Raw genomic sequence first — 19439 nt, forward strand, 5'->3', positions numbered from 1 at the left:
GGTGCCAGATAAGTGGAAAATGGCAAATGTGATACCTATTTTCAAAGCAGGTGACAGGTCCTTAGCTTCAAACTATAGACCAATAAGCCTAACCTCCATAGTGGGAAAATTTATGGAATCAATAATTGCCGAGGCAGTTCGTAGCCACCTTGAAAAGCATAAATTAATCAACGAGTCTCAGCATGGTTTTACAAAGGGGCGTTCCTGCCTTACGAATTTGTTAACTTTTTTCACTAAGGTATTTGAGGAGGTAGATCATGGTAATGAATATGATATTGTGTACATGGACTTCAGTAAGGCTTTTGACAGGGTCCCACATCAGAGACTATTGAGGAAAATTAAAGCACATGGAATAGGAGGAGAAATTTTTTCCTGGATAGAGGCATGGTTGACAAATAGGCAGCAGAGAGTTTGCATAAATGGGGAGAAATCAGAGTGGGGAAGCGTCACGAGCGGTGTTCCACAGGGGTCAGTGTTGGGCCCCCTGCTGTTCACAATCTACATAAACGACATAGATGAGGGCATAAAGAGCGAGATCAGCAAGTTTGCCGATGACACCAAAATAGGTCGTCGAATTCATTCTGACGAGGACATTAGAGCACTCCAGGAAGATTTGAGTAGACTGATGCAGTGGTCGGAGAGGTGGCAGATGCAGTTTAATATAGACAAATGCAAAGTTCTAAATGTTGGACAGGACAATAACCATGCCACATATAAACTAAATAATGTAGATCTTAATATTACGGATTGCGAAAAAGATTTAGGAGTTCTGGTTAGCAGTAATCTGAAACCAAGACAACAGTGCATAAGTGTTCGCAATAAAGCTAATAGAATCCTTGGCTTTATATCAAGAAGCATAAATAATAGGAGTCCTCAGGTTGTTCTTCAACTCTATACATCCTTGGTTAGGCCTCATTTAGATTATGCTGCACAGTTTTGGTCACCGTATTACAGAATGGATATAAATACCCTGGAAAATGTACAAAGGAGGATGACAAAGTTAATCCCATGTATCAGAAACCTTCCCTATGAGGATAGACTAAGGGCCCTGAATCTTCACTCTCTAGAAAGACGTAGAATTAGGGGGGATGTGATTGAGGTGTATAAATGGAAGACAGGAATAAATAAAGGGGATGTAAATAGTGTGCTGAAAATATCTAGCCTAGACAGGACTCGCAGCAATGGTTTTAAGTTAGAAAAATTCAGATTCAGGAAGGATATAGGAAAGTACTGGTTTGGTAATAGAGATATGGATGAGTGGAACAAACTCCCAAGTACAGTTATAGAGGCCAGAACGTTGTGTAGCTTTAAAAATAGGTTGGATAAATACATGAGTGGGTGTGGGTGGGTGTGAGTTGGACCTGATTAGCTTGTGCTACCAGGACGGTTGCCGTGTTCCTCCCTTAAGTCAAGGTGACCTGACCTGACTATTTTGGGTGCATTGGCTTAAGCCGGTAGGAGACTTGGACCTGCCTCGCATGGGCCAGTAGGCCTGCTGTAGTGTTCCTTCGTTCTTATGTTCTTATTGGTATCTATGTTTACACGGCCTGTGGGGTGGCCCGGTGGCCTGGTGGCTAAAGCTCCCGCTTCACACACGGAGGGCCCGGGTTCGATTCCCGGCGGGTGGAAACATTCGACACATTTCCTTACACCTGTTGTCCTGTTCACCTAGCAGCAAATAGGTACCTGGGTGTTAGTCGACTGGTGTGGGTCGCATCCTGGGGGACAAGATTAAGGACCCCAATGGAAATAAGTTAGACAGTCCTCGATGACGCACTGACTTTCTTGGGTTATCCTGGGTGGCTAACCCTCCGGGGTTAAAAATCCGAACGAAATCTTATCTTATCTTATCTTGCGTATGCATCTTAAATAGGTTCACCTAGGGCCTAGGCACTCAGATATTCAAGTTATAAAGGTTGACTTAGGGCTTGTGTGCCTTGATATGCATCTTCGATAGGCTCACTTCTCTACATTAGATAATTTACACATGCAAAAATAAAATTTCATTTTGACTTTGGAGTGGCCCATAGTAGTACACTAGCTATGTTTCAACATATTCCTCATACTCCCAGAGCACTTCTCGGACACATAGATCGTTTGATAGTCAAATATATTCATCCATACAGGCACATCCTTACGCTGGTGGACAGGAAGATAAGTAGTGGATTCGACATAGTTATCAGTAAAGTAAAAGGACACAAGTGCAACTAATGTGACATTTTATTGTGGCAACGTTTCGCTCTCCAGGAGCTTTATCAAGCCATTACAAACAGTACATGGACACAGAGGGTATATAAAGGCTCAGAGTGAGGTGCAATACTAGTGAGGTACCATTTCGATGTTCACTAGTGGTGGTAGTAGTAGTAGTAGTAGTAGTAGTAGTAGTAGTAGTGACAAAAGTAATACAATATGGTAGAGCAATTAATTCGTACATGAGTAAAAGGATATAAAAGCTATTACTTGGGTAACATAAAAATAGTTTGGACAAATACAGAGTGGTAAGAGGCAGCTTGTTTCATTGTTCACTCTCTGTAATGTGCTTTGTGTAGTATAACAGGAGAGACTATGTGATGGCAGGGTTTACTGTTTTCAGGAGGATTCTTGCTAAGACTTCGGAGATGGTGAAGCTGCCGTTGTTTTGTTTAATTGTGTTCGAAACAGTGATCAGTGCTGATTCGAGGCACTTGCGTCTGCGGAAATTAGTTTCTTTGATCACTAATTGGGCGTCTCTGAATTTCATGAGATGATTGGTGGAATTTCGGTGTTGTATGCAGGCGTTGTTCAAGTTATCGTTCCTACATGCGTAAATGTGTTCATTGAGGCGGGTGTCGAGGTTTCTTGCTGTTTCACCTATTTATATCTTGTCACAGCCTCCACAGGGTATAGTGTAAACTCCTGCATTGACTAGTTCGTGGTGCTTGGATTTTGTCCTGGTTAGATCCTTTATTGAAGTGCTAGAAGCGATGGCGACTCTGGTGTTAGCTTGTGAAAGTACTTTTGAGACGTTCAGTGCAACCTGGCTGTTGGGAAGAATTATAACTTTGTTGGGAGTGGTGTTGATGCGTGGAGAATTAATGATCTGAAGAGCTCTTTTCTTGCAGTCTTTGATGAAAAAAGAAGGAAAATGTAACTGTGAATGTTTGGTGAATGTATGTACATTCCTCGTCAAGAAACTCAGGACTACAAATTCGGTATGCTCTTAGGAAAAACCCGATGATGATGCCTCTTTTGGTCTTGGTATCTTGACTGGAATAGAAGTGTGTGACATCATTTTTATTGGTGGGTTTCCGATAAACTTGAAATCTTAGGTTGTTTTCTACTTTGTGAATGAGGACGTCGAGGAAAGGTAGCTTGTCATTGGACCCTTCTTCTAGTGTAAACTGGATCGCCGGTTCAACTGCGTTGAGCCTTGCCTGAAGATTCCGTACATCAAAACGTTTGGGAGTTATTACGAGGACGTCGTCCACGTAACGTAACCAAGTGACGCTTGAAGGGATGATGTTGGCGAAGTGTTCGGACTCTAGGTGTTCCATGTATTAGTTGGCTAGGACGGCACTGATGGGGGACCCCATTCCCATGCCGTAGGTTTGTTTGTAGAGCTTGTTATTGAAAGAAAAACAGTTGAAATTAACACAGAGTTCAATCAAGTCAACAAAATCTCCGGGAGGTAGAGGAAGATTAAGGTCCTGATTGACTTTACGTCGTAGAACCTCGATGGCTTTTTTTTGGTAGGTACTTTTGTGAAGAGGGAAGTCACATCCAAACTGCTTAGTTTCTTGTTACGGATGGAGAGGTTACGGATGCGGTTGAGAAGGTCGCCTGAGTGTTTAAGATGAGCGGGGCTGATGGTCCCCAGAAGGCATCCGTAACCTCTCCATCCGTAACAAGAAACTAAGCAGTTTGGGCGTGACTTCCCTCTTCACAAAAGTACCTACCAAAAAAGCCATCGAGGTTCTACGACGTAAAGTCAATCAGGACCTTAATCTTCCTCTACCTCCCGGAGATTTTGTTGACTTGATTGAACTCTGTGTTAATTTCAACTGTTTTTCTTTCAATAACAAGCTCTACAAACAAACCTACGGCATGGGAATGGGGTCCCCCATCAGTGCCGTCCTAGCCAACTTATACATGGAACACCTAGAGTCCGAACACTTCGCCAACATCATCCCTTCAAGCGTCACTTGGTTACCTTACGTGGACGACGTCCTCGTAATAACTCCCAAACGTTTTGATGTACGGAATCTTCAGGCAAGGCTCAACGCAGTTGAACCGGCGATCCAGTTTACACTAGAAGAAGAGTCCAATGACAAGCTACCTTTCCTCGACGTCCTCATTCACAAAGTAGAAAACAAAGCACATTACAGAGAGTGAACACTGAAACAAGCTGCCTCTTACCACTCTGTATTTGTCCAAACTATTTTTATGTTACCCAAGTAATAGCTTTTATATCCTTTTACTCATGTACGAATTAATTGCTCTACCATATTGTATTACTTTTGTCACTACTACTACTACTACCACCACTAGTGAACATCGAAATGGTACCTCACTAGTATTGCACCTCACTCTGAGCCTTTATATACCCTCTGTGTCCATGTATTGTTTGTAATGGCTTGATAAAGCTCCTGGAGAGCGAAACGTTGCCACAATAAAATGTCACATTAGTTGCACTTGTGTCCTTTTACTTTACATATTGTCGGTAATTCTACCAACTTTATTATAGTTATCAGAGATCCTGGTAACTGGAAACCTCGCCGACTGATATCCCGTTAACTTTAATCTTTGTTATGCAAGATACACTTAACACAAATCTTTGTTGTCTAACATCCCAATAACTTGAATGTACATTAGACAATGGAGATTCGAATTAACCGGGTCTCATTATCTAAGATTCCGTTAATTTGCCTGCATATTATCAAAGACCCCGTTAACTCGACTCTTCATTAGCCCAGACCCAGTAGCCGAGTGTTGCTTTGTGTATAAATTATTGCTGATTCATGGTGGTGTGAGGGAGGGAGGTAGACTGGTAGTGGCGAGGGAGAGAGGGAGGCTGGTAGTGGCGAGGGAGAGAGGGAGGCTGGTAGTGGCGAGGGAGAGAGGGAGGCTGGTAGTGGCGAGGGAGAGAGGGAGGCTGGTAGTGGCGAGGGAGAGAGGGAGGCTGGTAGTGGCGAGGGAGAGAGGGAGGCTAGTAGTGGCGAGGGAGAGAGGGAGGCTGGTAGTGGCGAGGGAGAGAGGGAGGCTGGTAGTGGCGAGGGAGAGAGGGAGGCTGGTAGTGGCGAGGGAGAGAGGGAGGCTGGTAGTGGCGAGGGAGAGAGGGAGGCTGGTAGTGGCGAGGGAGAGAGGGAGGCTGGTAGTGGCGAGGGAGAGAGGGAGGCTGGTAGTGGCGAGGGAGAGAGGTTACCTGGTTACCTGGAGGCTATTCCGGGGTGTCATGTAGGGGGTATCGGAATGAATAGGATATAAGTGGGGAATACGGGAGTAAGGGATTATGTAGGCAGGGGAGAGGCAGGCGAGGTGGTAGGAGTGAGATAATTAGCGGAGGTAGGTAGGTAATGACAGGTCAGTGGTGACCACCACGACACTCTCATTAACTCTACACTACTCACTAACATATGCCTCGCCCATTCTTCACTCATATAAACATAATAAAATATAAGAAAAAAGAATAAATAACGGTGGGCAGTGAATATTACTATTCTACTCAAACACAGTTTATTATTAAGTCCTTGTACAATAATATATTTGGGAACAGGAGTACATCATTGGGGTTTAGATAAATGGGATGGTATGTATAAGCAGTGAGACATGGAACACAATCAACTTGACCAAAATGAATATAACTTACAATATAGCACAGAGGACAGTTCACTACAGGAACTAAGCCCCAGGTCCCAAGACCTACACAGCATGAGTACTGCGCCAAGCCAGTACTCTGCCCACTGCCTCCAACAGTCTCCTCCAGAGACTTCAGCAGCCTTCTCCCGAGCCCTGCACCCCAGCAGCAGCTCCACTCGAAGTCTCTGCTCAGGAGCTCTGCACCCCAGCAGCAGCTCCGCACGAATCCCCTGATCATGCTCTTCCTTGGGCTTTTATGGTGGTCCAAGCACCCTCCACAACCACGTGTACGACCTGACGCCTAGGTCTGACGCCGTAAAGAACGAAAGACCTCAGACGTGGGCGTGGCTACAGACGTTTGCCAAGGCAAGGTGTGACCATATAATTGGTTAAATTAGGTCTCCCAAGAGACCTCACAAGCCCAACTGAACTACATCACAGGGGATCAACGCCCCCGCGGCCCGGTCCATGACCAGGCCTCCCGATGGATCAGGGCCTGATCAACTAGGCTGTTACTGCTGGCCGCACGCAGTCCAACGTACGAGCCACAGCCCGGCTTATCCGGCACTGACTTTAGGTATCTGTCCAGCTCTCTCTTGAAGGCAGCCAGGGGTTTATTGGCAATTCCCCTAATGCTTGATGGGAAGCTGTTGAACAGTTTTGGGCCCCGGACACTTACGTGTTTTCCCTTAGTGTACCAATGGCGCCCCTACTTTTTATTGGGGGCATTTTGCATCGCCTGCCCAGTCTTTTACTTTCGTAGGGAGTGATTTCTGTGTGCAGATTTGGGACCATTCCTTCCAAGATTTTCCAAGTGTAGATTATGATATATCTCTCTCTCCTGCGTTCAAACGAGAACAAGTCAAGTGCTTCCAAGCGTTCCCAGTAGTTAAGGTGCTTGACAGAACCTATACGTGCAGTAAAGGATCTCTGTACACACTCTAGATCTGCGATTTCACCTGCTTTGAATGGAGATGTTAATGTACAGCAGTATTCCAGCCTAGAGAGAACAAGTGATTTGAAAAGGATCATCATTTGCTTGGCATCTCTCGTTTTGAACGTTCTCAGTATCCATCCTATCATTTTCTTTGCACGTGCGATCGTGGCACTGTCGTGATCCTTGAAAGTGAGATCCTCAGACATTACTACTCCCAGGTCCCTTACATTATTTTTCCGCTCTATTGTATGGCCGGAGTCAGTACTGGTCAGTACAGTCAGTGCTGGTACTGGCGAGAGAGAGAGGGAGGCTGGTGGTGGCGAGGGAGAGAGGGAGGCTGGTAATGGTGAGGGAGAGAGGGAGGCTGGTAGTGGCGAGGGAGAGGGAGGCTGGTACTGGCGAGAGAGAGAGAGGGAGGCTGGTGGTGGCGAAGGAGAGAGGGAGGCTGGTAGTGGCGAGGGAGAGAGGGAGGCTGGTAGTGGCGAGGGAGAGAGGGAGGCTGGTAGTGGCGAGGGAGAGAGGGAGGCTAGTAGTGGCGAGGGAGAGAGGGAGGCTAGTAGTGGCGAGGGAGAGAGGGAGGCTGGTAGTGGCGAGGGAGAGAGGGAGGCTGGTAGTGGCGAGGGAGAGAGGGAGGCTGGTAGTGGCGAGGGAGAGAGGGAGGCTGGTAGTGGCGAGGGAGAGAGGGAGGCTGGTAGTGGCGAGGGAGAGAGGGAGGCTGGTAGTGGCGAGGGAGAGAGGGAGGCTGGCGGTGGCGAGGGAGAGAGGGAGGCTGGTAGTGGCGAGGGAGAGAGGGAGGCTGGTAGTGGCGAGGGAGAGAGGGAGGCTAGTAGTGGCGAGGGAGAGAGGGAGGCTAGTAGTGGCGAGGGAGAGAGGGAGGCTGGTAGTGGCGAGGGAGAGAGGGAGGCTGGTAGTGGCGAGGGAGAGAGGGAGGCTGGTAGTGGCGAGGGAGAGAGGGAGGCTGGTAGTGGCGAGGGAGAGAGGGAGGCTGGTAGTGGCGAGGGAGAGAGGGAGGCTGGCGGTGGCGAGGGAGAGAGGGAGGCTGGTAGTGGCGAGGGAGAGAGGGAGGCTGGTGGTGGCGAGGGAGAGAGGGAGTGATGGTGGGGAGGGAGAGAGGGAGTGATGGTGGGGAGGGAGAGAGGGAGTGATGGTGGGGAGGGAGAGAGGGAGTGATGGTGGGGAGGGAGAGAGGGAGTGATGGTGGGGAGGGAGAGAGGGAGGCTGGTGGTGGCGAGGGAGAGAGGGAGGCTGGTAGTGGCGAGGGAGAGAGGGAGGCTGGTGGTGGCGAGGGAGAGAGGGAGGCTGGTGGTGGCGAGGGAGAGAGGGAGGCTGGTGGTGGCGAGGGAGAGAGGGAGGCTGGTGGTTACTCTTGGTTTTCAAGATTTTTACATAGATTTTTGAAGATTCATATTCTACGGGAGAGCTTCGCTATTATTCCAGCGCACAGAATGGTTTTCCTGCCGTATTCCACCACACTGGATGGTTTCTGTCATATTCCGTCACACTGGATGGTTTCTGTCATATTCCACCACACTGCATGGTTTCTGTCACTAGGCCTGAGGCCTGGTGGCAAAAGCTCTCGCTTCACGCGCTGCCGACTCCCTGCGAGGATAGAAATATTGGGCGTGTTTCCTTATATTGGTTGTCCCTGTTCACCTATCAGTAAAATGGGTACCTAGGTGTTAGTCGACTGGTGTGGGTCGTATCCTGGGACAAAACTGACCTAATGCTCTGCATAAAACTTCATCAGAGTATAAAAGAAATTCCAACCACAAATAGAGCGAAAAACTAACGTCAAAGACCTGGGAGTGATCATGTCGGAGGATCTCGCCTTCAGAGACCATAACATTGTATCAATCGCATCTGCTAGAAAAATGACAGGATGGATAATGAGAACCTTCAAAACTAGGGATGCCAAGCCCATGATGACTCTTCAGGTCGCTTGTTCTATCTAGGCTGGAATATTGCTACACACTAACAGCACCTTTCAAGGCAGGTGAAATTGCTGACCTAGAAAATGTACAGAAAACCTTCACGGCACATATAACTGCGACATAACACCTTAATTACTGGGAACGTTTGAAGCTCCTGAACCTGTACTCCCTGGAACGCAGGCGGGAGAGATACATGATTATATACACTTGCAAAATCTTAGAGGGATTAGTACCAAACTTGCACACGAAAATCACTCCCTATGAAAGCAAAAGACTCGGCAGACGATGCAACATTCCCCCAATGAAAAACATGGGTGCCATTAGCACGATAAGAAACAACACAGTAAGTGTCAGGGGCCCAAGACTGTTCAACTGCCTCCCAGGATACATAAGGGGATTACCAATAGACCCCTGGCTGTCTTCAAGCAGGCACTGGACAAGCACCTAAAGTCTGTACCTGACCAGCCGGGCTGTGGCTCGTACGTTGGATTGCTTGCAGCCAGCAGTAACAGCCTGGTTGATCAGACCCTGATCCACCATGAGGCCTGGCCACAGACCGGGCCGCGGGGGCGTTGACCCTCGGAACTCTTTCCAGGTATACTCCAGGTAATAACATTCGGCTTTCTTTATAGTAGTAAGTCATTGATGTCAGCTAGGACTGTATACCTTGTACATGTACTTGTAGAAATAAATATTATTATTATTATTATTATTATTGTTATTATTATTATTATTATTATTATTATTATCATCATCATCATCATCGTCATTATTATATCACACTTGATGGTTTCTCTCATACTCCATTTGAAAAGCATAAATTAATCAACGAATCTCAGCATGGTTTTACAAAGGGGCGTTCCTGCCTTACGAATTTATTAACTTTTTTCACTAAGGTATTTGAGGAGGTAGATCATGGTAATGACTATGATATTGTGTATATGGACTTCAGTAAGGCTTTTGACAGAGTCCCACATCAGAGACTATTGAGGAAAATTAAAGCACATGGAATAGGAGGAGAAATTTTTTCCTGGATAGAGGCATGGTTGACAAATAGGCAGCAGAGAGTTTGCATAAATGGGGAGAAATCAGAGTGGGGAAGTGTCACGAGCGGTGTTCCACAGGGGTCAGTGTTGGGCCCCCTGCTGTTCACAATCTACATAAACGACATAGATGAGGGCATAAAGAGCGACATCGGCAAGTTTGCCGATGACACCAAAATAGGCCGTCGAATTCATTCTGACGAGGACATTCGAGCACTCCAGGAAGATTTGAATAGACTGATGCAGTGGTCGGAGAAGTGGCAGATGCAGTTTAATATAGACAAATGCAAAGTTCTAAATGTTGGACAGGACAATAACCATGCCACATATAAACTAAATAATGTAGATCTTAATATTACGGATTGCGAAAAAGGTTTAGGAGTTCTGGTTAGCAGTAATCTGAAACCAAGACAACAGTGCATAAGTGTTCGCAATAAAGCTAATAGAATCCTTGGCTTCATATCAAGAAGCATAAATAATAGGAGTCCTCAGGTTGTTCTTCAACTCTATACATCCTTGGTTAGGCCTCATTTAGATTATGCTGCACAGTTTTGGTCACCGTATTACAGAATGGATATAAATTCTCTGGAAAATGTACAAAGGAGGATGACAAAGTTGATCCCATGTATCAGAAACCTTCCCTATGAGGATAGACTAAGGGCCCTGAATCTGCACTCTCTAGAAAGACGTAGAATTAGGGGGGATATGATTGAGGTGTATAAATGGAAGACAGGAATAAATAAAGGGGATGTAAATAGTGTGCTGAAAATATCTAGCCTAGACAGGACTCGCAGCAATGGTTTTAAGTTGGAAAAATTCAGATTCAGGAAGGATATAGGAAAGTACTGGTTTGGTAATAGAGTTGTGGATGAGTGGAACAAACTCCCGAGTACAGTTATAGAGGCCAGAACGTTGTGTAGCTTTAAAAATAGGTTGGATAAATACATGAGTGGATGTGGGTGGGTGTGAGTTGGACCTGATAGCTTGTGCTACCAGGTCGGTTGCCGTGTTCCTCCCTTAAGTCAATGTGACCTGACCTGACTAGGTTGGGTGCATTGGCTTAAGCCGGTAGGAGACTTGGACCTGCCTCGCATGGGCCAGTAGGCCTTCTGCAGTGTTCCTTCGTTCTTATGTTCTTATCACAGTTTTTGTTGTTGTTATATTTCGTCTCTCAGGATTTTTTTTTTTGTCTTATTTCACCTCACAGGATGGTTATCCTGTCTTAAGCCATTGCATAGGATGATTTTCCTCCCATATTCCATTACACATCATGGTTTTCCTCTTATGTTCCATTACACAGGACGAATTTCATACATGAAGTTTTGAAATCAGTCGGCCGGAGCATCGAGACTTCAGTAGGGCGATGAGAATGTCTTCAGTCATTTCACTGTAGGTTCAGTGCCAGCCGAACTGAAACTATATTCGTATGGGAATTATTATTTTTGGATACCCTCTCACATGCAGAATGAGTGGAAATAATGCCATAAGCATTCTAATAAAGAATATAACATTTTTGAGACGTGTGTGCGCAATTTTAAAGCCTCTGTCGGAGGAAGCTGCGGCTACGACTTAGGCTAATGTAGGCTAAGGCTACGATTTAGCCTAAATTGTATTGGACCGAAGAAGCCGCTGGCTAAGATAAGATAAGATAAGATAAGATTTCGTTCGGATTTTTAACCCCGGAGGGTTAGCCACCCAGGATAACCCAAGAAAGTCAGTGCGTCATCGAGGACTGTCTAACTTATTTCCATTGGGGTCCTTAATCTTGTCCTCCAGGATGCGACCCACACCAGTCGACTAACACCCAGGTACCTATTTGCTGCTAGGTGAACAGGACAACAGGTGTAAGGAAACTTGTCGAAATGTTTCCACCCGCCGGGAATCGAACCCGGGCCCTCCGTGTGTGAAGCGGGAGCTGGCGTAATGTCTCCGCAATAAAGATTCCAAAATGTTACACAAGTGTCTGATCAACTTGTCAGTGTTCTAAACCATTTATACTACATAGATTAGAAGTCAAATGATACAACAAACAAGAATTTTTACCATTAAAATTAAATACAGTGAAAAGGGACAGTTGTGTACAATACAAGACATTTATTGAAGGAAATGTTTTGCCACGAATGACGTTCATCATTCATGGCGGAACGTTTTCTTTAATAAATGTCCTGAACTGTACACAAGTATTCTTCTCCCCAGTTTGTCGGTATCGTCATACCATTTACAACCATAATTTGATACACCACTATGTGGTTGCCCAGACTTAATGATCTATAAGACATTTTTACAAAGTTAGAGCAAGAAATAAATATGTTTATCTAACATTCGTTACGTAGGATGATTTTCCCCCATAATCCATCACGCAGGATGATTTTTTTCGCCGTAATCCATCACGGAGGATGATTTTCTCACCATAGAATACCACGCAGGACGATTTTCTCGCCACACTTCAATGAGGATGGGTTTTCAAATGTGGTAATGATGTCTGTCACTGAAGTAGGATCCTGGCTACATGAAGTCGATGACGATGTCGTCCAAGACTGACAACGTACAAATAACAAACTAAAAGAATACAGTATTTATGGTTTCATAGAGTGATAATTATATATAGATCTTGTTGTGTCATTTTTGGCTTATTATTATAATCTTAAGCGATAAAGCCGTAGGGGTCATCTGGCTCCTGGGAGGATGACTCAAATTCCTTAATGTCTGTGTATGAAGGTATTCACATGCATTGTATATTGTATCCTGTTCTATGTTTGGTATTAATTAGAGACAGTTTATATATAGACAAGTAAGACACGTGAGCCAACAGTTAGGTATCTTTATTCCGAAACATTTCGCCTGCACAGTAGGCTTCTTCAGTAGAGATGTGAAGACGATATAATCAGTCCATCACCCTTGAAGACGTAGTTTTGAGGTGATCAGTCCCTCAGACTGGATAAGAGTTTTGCTCCAGAGTCTGGAAAGGACTGACCACCTCAAAGCTACGTCTTCAAGGATGATGGACTGATTACATCGTCTTCACATCTACTGCTTCTGCTAATTCTTCTGACTCGACTAAAGAAGCCTGCTGTGTAGGCGATACGTTTCGGAATAAAGGTACCTAACTGTTGCCCATGTGTCTTACTTATCAACCTGTCGGTATTGTAAACCATTTTCATATTCACAGTTTATATTTGTTAATGTTTTAAGTATAATTTATGTTGTATTGTAAATGTTCTTGGTGAAATTACATTGTTTATTATAATTGTTTCCAGTCATGAAATTTGTAACTGAATATTCTTGCAAACAAGTCAGTCTTACTGTAACTCAGTCAACCAACAGACTATTGATGGTGTCCTTGTACCCACCATGTGCCTCCGTCATCTTTTTAGACCACTACCTACACGATGGGTATTGGGTACGTAAAGCGACAACCACACTTAATGTAGAAGTGCTGTCATTGGCTATAATTATATTTCTATCATAATTCTTCCCTTCTATGAGGATTCCAGTATTTTGTAGATGGCCAATCATGCACACAAAATTGGTTATTTGTGCTACATTTAAGTTACTACTTTCGGTATATTATATGCCCAATAATCAGGCATGGATATTATCCACACCATACCAAGGGCGGGGCTTGAACCCGTGGTTAGAGAGTCATAAACCAACGCGTTAGTCACTGGCCCAGCTGGCTACAGTAAGATTTGTCAAACTAGGTATATTTATATACCATAGGAAGGTTAGTATAGGCACCACTGTGACCACAAATGTAAGTTTTTACAGACGAATCTCGCGCCAGCGTGGCCGTGACGAGCTCTAGCTCAAGTCCCCTCAAAGCCCAGTGGCTAACGCGTCGGTCTGGAGTTTTACGACTCTCTAACCTTGGGTTCAAGCCCCGCGCGTGGTATGGTTTGTTTACAATCTTGTCAATACGATTTCATGAGTCATGGATATCATCCATCGGGCACAGTGCCCAGGGTCTACATTGAAGTATCATAGTTATACCAAAAGTATCATACTCTACTAGTGTATTATAAGGTAATCAGTGTAATCTGGCCCTGATGGGGCGTATATGTTGTGTACAGTGCAACATATATCTTTTGGGCTATTATTTGTAGATATATCTTTTGGGCTATTAAATCTCTGAACCATATTCACTTTAAACCAGCAAATATTAGAGCCTACAAGACTAGAAAATACGCTGGACCTCATCTTCAATAACAGTGACGATCTGATACGTAATATAACCGTATTAAAGATAATACACTCAGATCAGAACATAATAGAGGTAGAGACATATATGCACAAGGCTCCTGACCAACAAAATGTGATCAATCATGAGGGTGTCTTCACAAAATTCAACTTCAATAACAAAAGCATGCAATGGGAACAAATCAGCCATGTCCTCAATGAAACAAGCTGGGAAGATATCCTAAACAACACGGATCCGAACCTTTGCCTAGAAAAAATGAACTCTGTGGCACTTGAGGTCTGCTCAAGGCACATTCCATTAAGAAAAAGAAAGAGAAGATGTAAACTAGAAAGAGAGAGATGCTCCCTATACAGGAAAAGGCGAAGAATCACACAGCTGCTGAGAGGGGCCAATATATCTGAAATATGAAGGGAGGCATTACCTGGAGAGAGTTCCGGGGGTCAACGCCCCAGCGACCCGGTCTGTGACCAGGCCTCCTGGTGGATCAGAGCCTGATCAACCAGGCTGTTACTGCTGACTGCACGCAATCCAATGTACAAGCCACAGCCCGGCTGGTCAGGTACCGACTTTAGGTGCTTGGTCAGAGAAATAGCAAATATCGAACTTAAGCTTAAGGAATCTTACAGGAGACAAGAATCTCAGGAAGAACTAAAAGTCATAAAGGAAATTGAAAAAAAAAATAAATATTTCTTGACTCTTATGACAAATCTAAGGGTAAAACAACATCCAGTATTGGGCCGCTGCTTAGGCGAGATGGGGCCTACACAGATGACAGCAAAGAAATGAAGGAGATACTAAAGTCCCAATATAACTCATTGTTCAGTGAGACGTTAACCAGACTAAGGGTCGACAATCTAAATGAATTCTTTATGACTGAGACCCAAAATCTGATCATCTCAAAAATCTCTGATATTATCCTAACACCACAAGACTTTGAAAAGGTGATAAATGACACGCCCATGCACTCTGCCTCAGGCCCAGACTCGTGGAACTCCGTGTTCATCAAGAACTGCAATAGCACCTGTCAAGTGCCTTCAGCATTCTATGGAGAGGGAGCATGGATACAGGGATCATCCCACACTCACTAAAAATAACAGACATAGCCCCACTCTACAAAGGTGGCAGTAAAGAAATTGCAAAGAACTACAGACCGATAGCACTAGTATCCTATATCATAAACATCTTAGAAAGGGTTCTAAGAAGCAAAATCGCCAACCACCTAGATACCCATCAGTTACATAACCCAGGGCAACACGGGTTTAGAGCAGGTCGCTCCTGCCTGTCCCAGCTACTGGACCACTATGACAAGGTCCTGGATACTATAAAGGATAACCAAAGAGCAGATGTAGTATACACAGACTTTGCAAAATCCTTCGACAAGTGTGAACCCGGTGTAATAGCGCACAAAATGCGTGATAGAGGAGTAAGAGAAAAGGTTGGTAGATGGATCTGTAACTTCCTAATAGAACACAAAGAGTAATAGTAAACAGAGTGAAGCCTGAGGCAGCTATGGTGAAAAGCTCTGTTCCACAAGGCACAGGGCTGTGGTTCATACGTTGGACTACGTGCGGCCAGCAGTAACAGCCTCGTTGATCAGGCCCTGATCCACCGGTAGGCCTGGTCGTGGACCGAGCCGCGGGGGCGTTGATCCCCGGAATGCCCTCCAGGTAGACTCCCATCCTGTTCTTCATTCTCATATCTGACATAGAGATGACACCCGAATTGCCATGAAAGTGTTCTCCATCGAAGACACCGCAAGACTCCAAGCGGATATCAACCAAATCTTCTAATGGGCCACTCAAAACAATATGATGTTCAGTGAAGAGAAATTTCAACTTCTCAGATATGGGAAAACTTGAGGAAATAAAAACTGTATCAGGGTATACAACAAATTCTAACCATACAGTAGAGCGAAAAAGTAATGTGAAGGACCTGGGAGTGATAATGTCAGAGGAACTCACCTTCAAAGACACCACAAAAATGTATCTGCCGCATTCGCTAGAAAAATGATAGGATGGATAATGATAACCTTCAAAACAGGGCCGCCAAGTCCATGATGACTCTTCAAATCGCTTGTTCTCTTTAGGCTGAAACACTGCTGTACACTAACTGCCCCCTTCAAGGCAGGCGAAATTGCTGACCTGGAGAGTGCGCAAGGAACTTTCACGGCACACATAAATACGATAATGCATCGAAATTACTGGGAACGGTTGAAGTCCCTTGATTTGTATTTCCTGGAACGCAGGCGAGAAAGGTGCATGATAATATACACTTGGAAAATCCTAGATGGATTAGTATCAAACTTGCACAAGAAAATCACTCTATGAAAGCAAAAGACTCGGCAGGAGATGCAACATTCCCCCAGTGAAAAGCAGGGGCGCCATGAGTACACTGAGAGACAACACAGTAAGTGTCAGGGGGCCTTCTAGCATATGTACGGGGGATTACCAATAGACCCCTGGCTGTCTTCAAGAAGGCGCTGGACAGGCACCTAAAGTCAGTACCTGACCAGCCAGGCTGTGGTTCGTACGTCAGTTTGCATGCTGCCAACAGTACCAGCCTGGCTGATCAGACCCTGATCCACCACGATGCCTGGTCTCACACCGGGCCGCGGGGGCGTTAGCCCCCGAAACTTTCTCCAGGTGTACTCCAGGATGGTGCCCAAGGTCTACCAAGGTTTTTATTTGGCCCTAACATTGCATTCGAGAAACAATATAGATGCACCGGCTCTGTGTTCCGTTCCTGGATACCTTTGGTTTCTTGCTGCCTTTACTTGTCTTCCCATTCTGTTGCATCCATCTAAAATTGCCTTACATTCCCATTCCGACCCATGGCTCCGTAATGGGGCTAAGTGCCTTCTTTATATTCCAACTGTAATTTCAGACGCGGTATCAATGAACATGGGTTGGGTAATGAGATTGTCCATGTTCTTGAATTCCCGACAGACAGCTCCTAGAATTACCAGGCCCTATCAGAGCTTCTCCGATTATTTTATAATCTATGGAGTGCTTTCCGGTTGGTTTATTAGGTTTAAAGCCTATCAACTAAATGAAGGTCATTAAGGCTTTATGTCATCAGTACACCACGTCACTGGTGTACCGATGACTTAATCCCTAGTTTTTAATGTAAATGTGGTCGTGCAGTACAATATTTATACTGTACAGTTGTTAGGTAAGACACATATGCAACATTTTAATGTTCAATACTGTACAGTACATGTAAAAAAATATTTCGTTGCAAAAAGTTAAAAGATTGTTATTGTAGAAGATGAAAAGTGTTATAGGGCATTATTTACTGAAGATTAGATATCAAATTTGTTCATATTATCCGCAACGCCATCTTAAAGCTTAGTGCGATTCCATTTATTGTATCTGGTAACTGTGTGAATGATTGTAACTGAGTCACAACATGCACAAAATTCAGAGAGGAACCTTTACTGTAAATGACGTTTCGGTCAGTCCTCAACCATTATCAGGTCGCCAGTGATAGTATGTTTTGACCTGGGGTTTGGTAGAAGCAGTTAACATTTTACCACGTTAATTTTTTTGGATGTATTGCAGAAGAACAGTTTCGTAATGTTTTCATTTTTTCCCCAAGCCCTATTTTTATTTATTTTACATTAGGTTAAATTACTTTCGGATAGCCTACGTTAGGCTAAGCTATATGAAAACTCTTTTTATGTTATTAACTTAAACTGCAAAAGCCGGCCGCTAAACAAGGAATATCAGGCATCACTGAACTCAGCTCTCACACAGTGTCCGGGGGTTCGATCCCCGGTTCTGGTGGCAACGTTGGACGTGTTACCTGAAAACACCTGCTGTCCTTGTTCATCTAGCAGTAAGTAGGTTCCTGAGTGTTAGCAGACTGGTGTGGGTGGCATTCGGGAGGAAGGGGGTAGCATATCTTTAATGGGGCTGGTGATTTGAAATAAGCTGAGGTAGGATTACACCTCCTACCCGGTAAATAGGTTAAAAAAAAAAAATTCCTCTTGGTGCGAGAGTGGGCTGCTTGGGGTTTGTAATGTACTGCGCCCACGATAATCATTTGGTTCCATATCTCTTTAATAGTAATAATATGTTTATTTCTACAAGTACATGTACAAGGTATACAGACCTAGCTGACATCAGTGATATACTACTATATAGAAACTCGCTTGTTATGCAGAGCATTTCGGGCAAATTAGGTCAGTTTTGTCCCAGGATGCGACCCACACCAGTCGACTAACACCCAGGTACCCATTTTACTGATGGGTGAGCAGGGACAACAGGTGCAAGGAAACACGCCCTTGCCGGGAATCGAACCACAGACCCTTAGCGTGTGAAGCGAGAGCTTTGCCTACCCCTTAATTAGATAATCTTTTCTTCCACCATTTCCTGTCCTTACACGACCCCAGACGCTGAAGTAGTTGTTTTCTTCTCCTTTCCCTGGGCAGGTCGGTGATGGGGTTTAGTGCGTCCCTGCAGGGAGAGCGCAGCCACACTGCGCTGCTGGCCCGTCAGGACGCTGAGCTGCGTCTGCTGGACACCATGCGAAGGGTGCTGGTGGCCAGGGCCAAGTGTGACAGAGATTATGCTGCTGCCCTCACACACCTGGCACACACTGCTGCCAAGATGGACGCTCCAGACAACATTCTCGACGACTCGCATCTCCATAAGGTCACTACAATTTATTATTTTTATTATAATAATTATTATTATTGTTTATTGTTATTGTATATTAATGGAGAAACGCTAAACCCGTAGGGATTACAGCGCCTGCTAAATGGGAGGTAATCAAGTTTTATTCAAGGAGAGGGAAAATCCAGTACCTTGAATCAAGAGCTCCTGACGCCTTTAACTCACATGAAGGGAATAATAATTTAAAATCAGTAACCTCCAAATATTTAACTAATATTTCTTAAATGTTTTCATTATATTAGCCTTCACAACATCAAATATTTAATATTTCTTTACGATTCTTAACATTAGCATATACAGCGTCTATAGGCAATTTGTGTTCCATGTCTTACGTGCATTAGAATTACATCTATTTATTCTCAAATTGAATAAAATTTCTTATCAGTCACATAAAAAAATGAGAAAAATTTCTTGTTAGAAAAAGAAATAGAAAAAATACTTATTAGAATAAAAGTTAGAAAAAATCCTTGTCGGCCTAACGATGTGGTCACGTCACTATGTAATTTGGTCATGACTAATGACCACCTTGACAGCCTCTTAGAATGCCTCGAGTTATGATTTTCTAGATATGCATTCCTGTTTAATATTATCGTAGCTTAAATACATTATTTACATATATTTACAACTCATTTTCCGCTTCTGACCACTTGTTTAACCCGTCCTCAAACTTTTTTTTTTACATTCAGGAGAAAACATGGACCGTGTCTGTCCATACTTTACGGTTCATGTCACCGACATCTTCATACAAAACTGAACTACCGATGATACTTTTAGTTTAGTCTTAAACTAGCAGTTATAACGAGGACTATAGTACTCCGA

At 44.3% G+C, this 19439-nt stretch overlaps 1 protein-coding gene across 6 annotated transcripts in view; it reads left to right on the forward strand.

The window, feature by feature from the left end:
- Window positions 1-19439, forward strand: part of FER (tyrosine-protein kinase Fer) — a 605512-nt gene that overhangs the window by 479352 nt on the left and 106721 nt on the right. For all 6 annotated transcript variants that reach the window (XM_070082985.1, XM_053776767.2, XM_053776781.2 and 3 more), the window contains one exon: window positions 18377-18599. In XM_070082985.1, coding sequence (XP_069939086.1) covers window positions 18384-18599 — 216 coding nt within the window. In that variant the 5' untranslated portion in view covers window positions 18377-18383. The remainder of the gene's footprint in view (window positions 1-18376; window positions 18600-19439) is intronic.

The sequence above is a fragment of the Cherax quadricarinatus genome, chromosome 1 (genome assembly GCF_038502225.1).
Source record: "Cherax quadricarinatus isolate ZL_2023a chromosome 1, ASM3850222v1, whole genome shotgun sequence".
In the NCBI taxonomy this organism is placed as follows: domain Eukaryota; kingdom Metazoa; phylum Arthropoda; class Malacostraca; order Decapoda; family Parastacidae; genus Cherax; species Cherax quadricarinatus.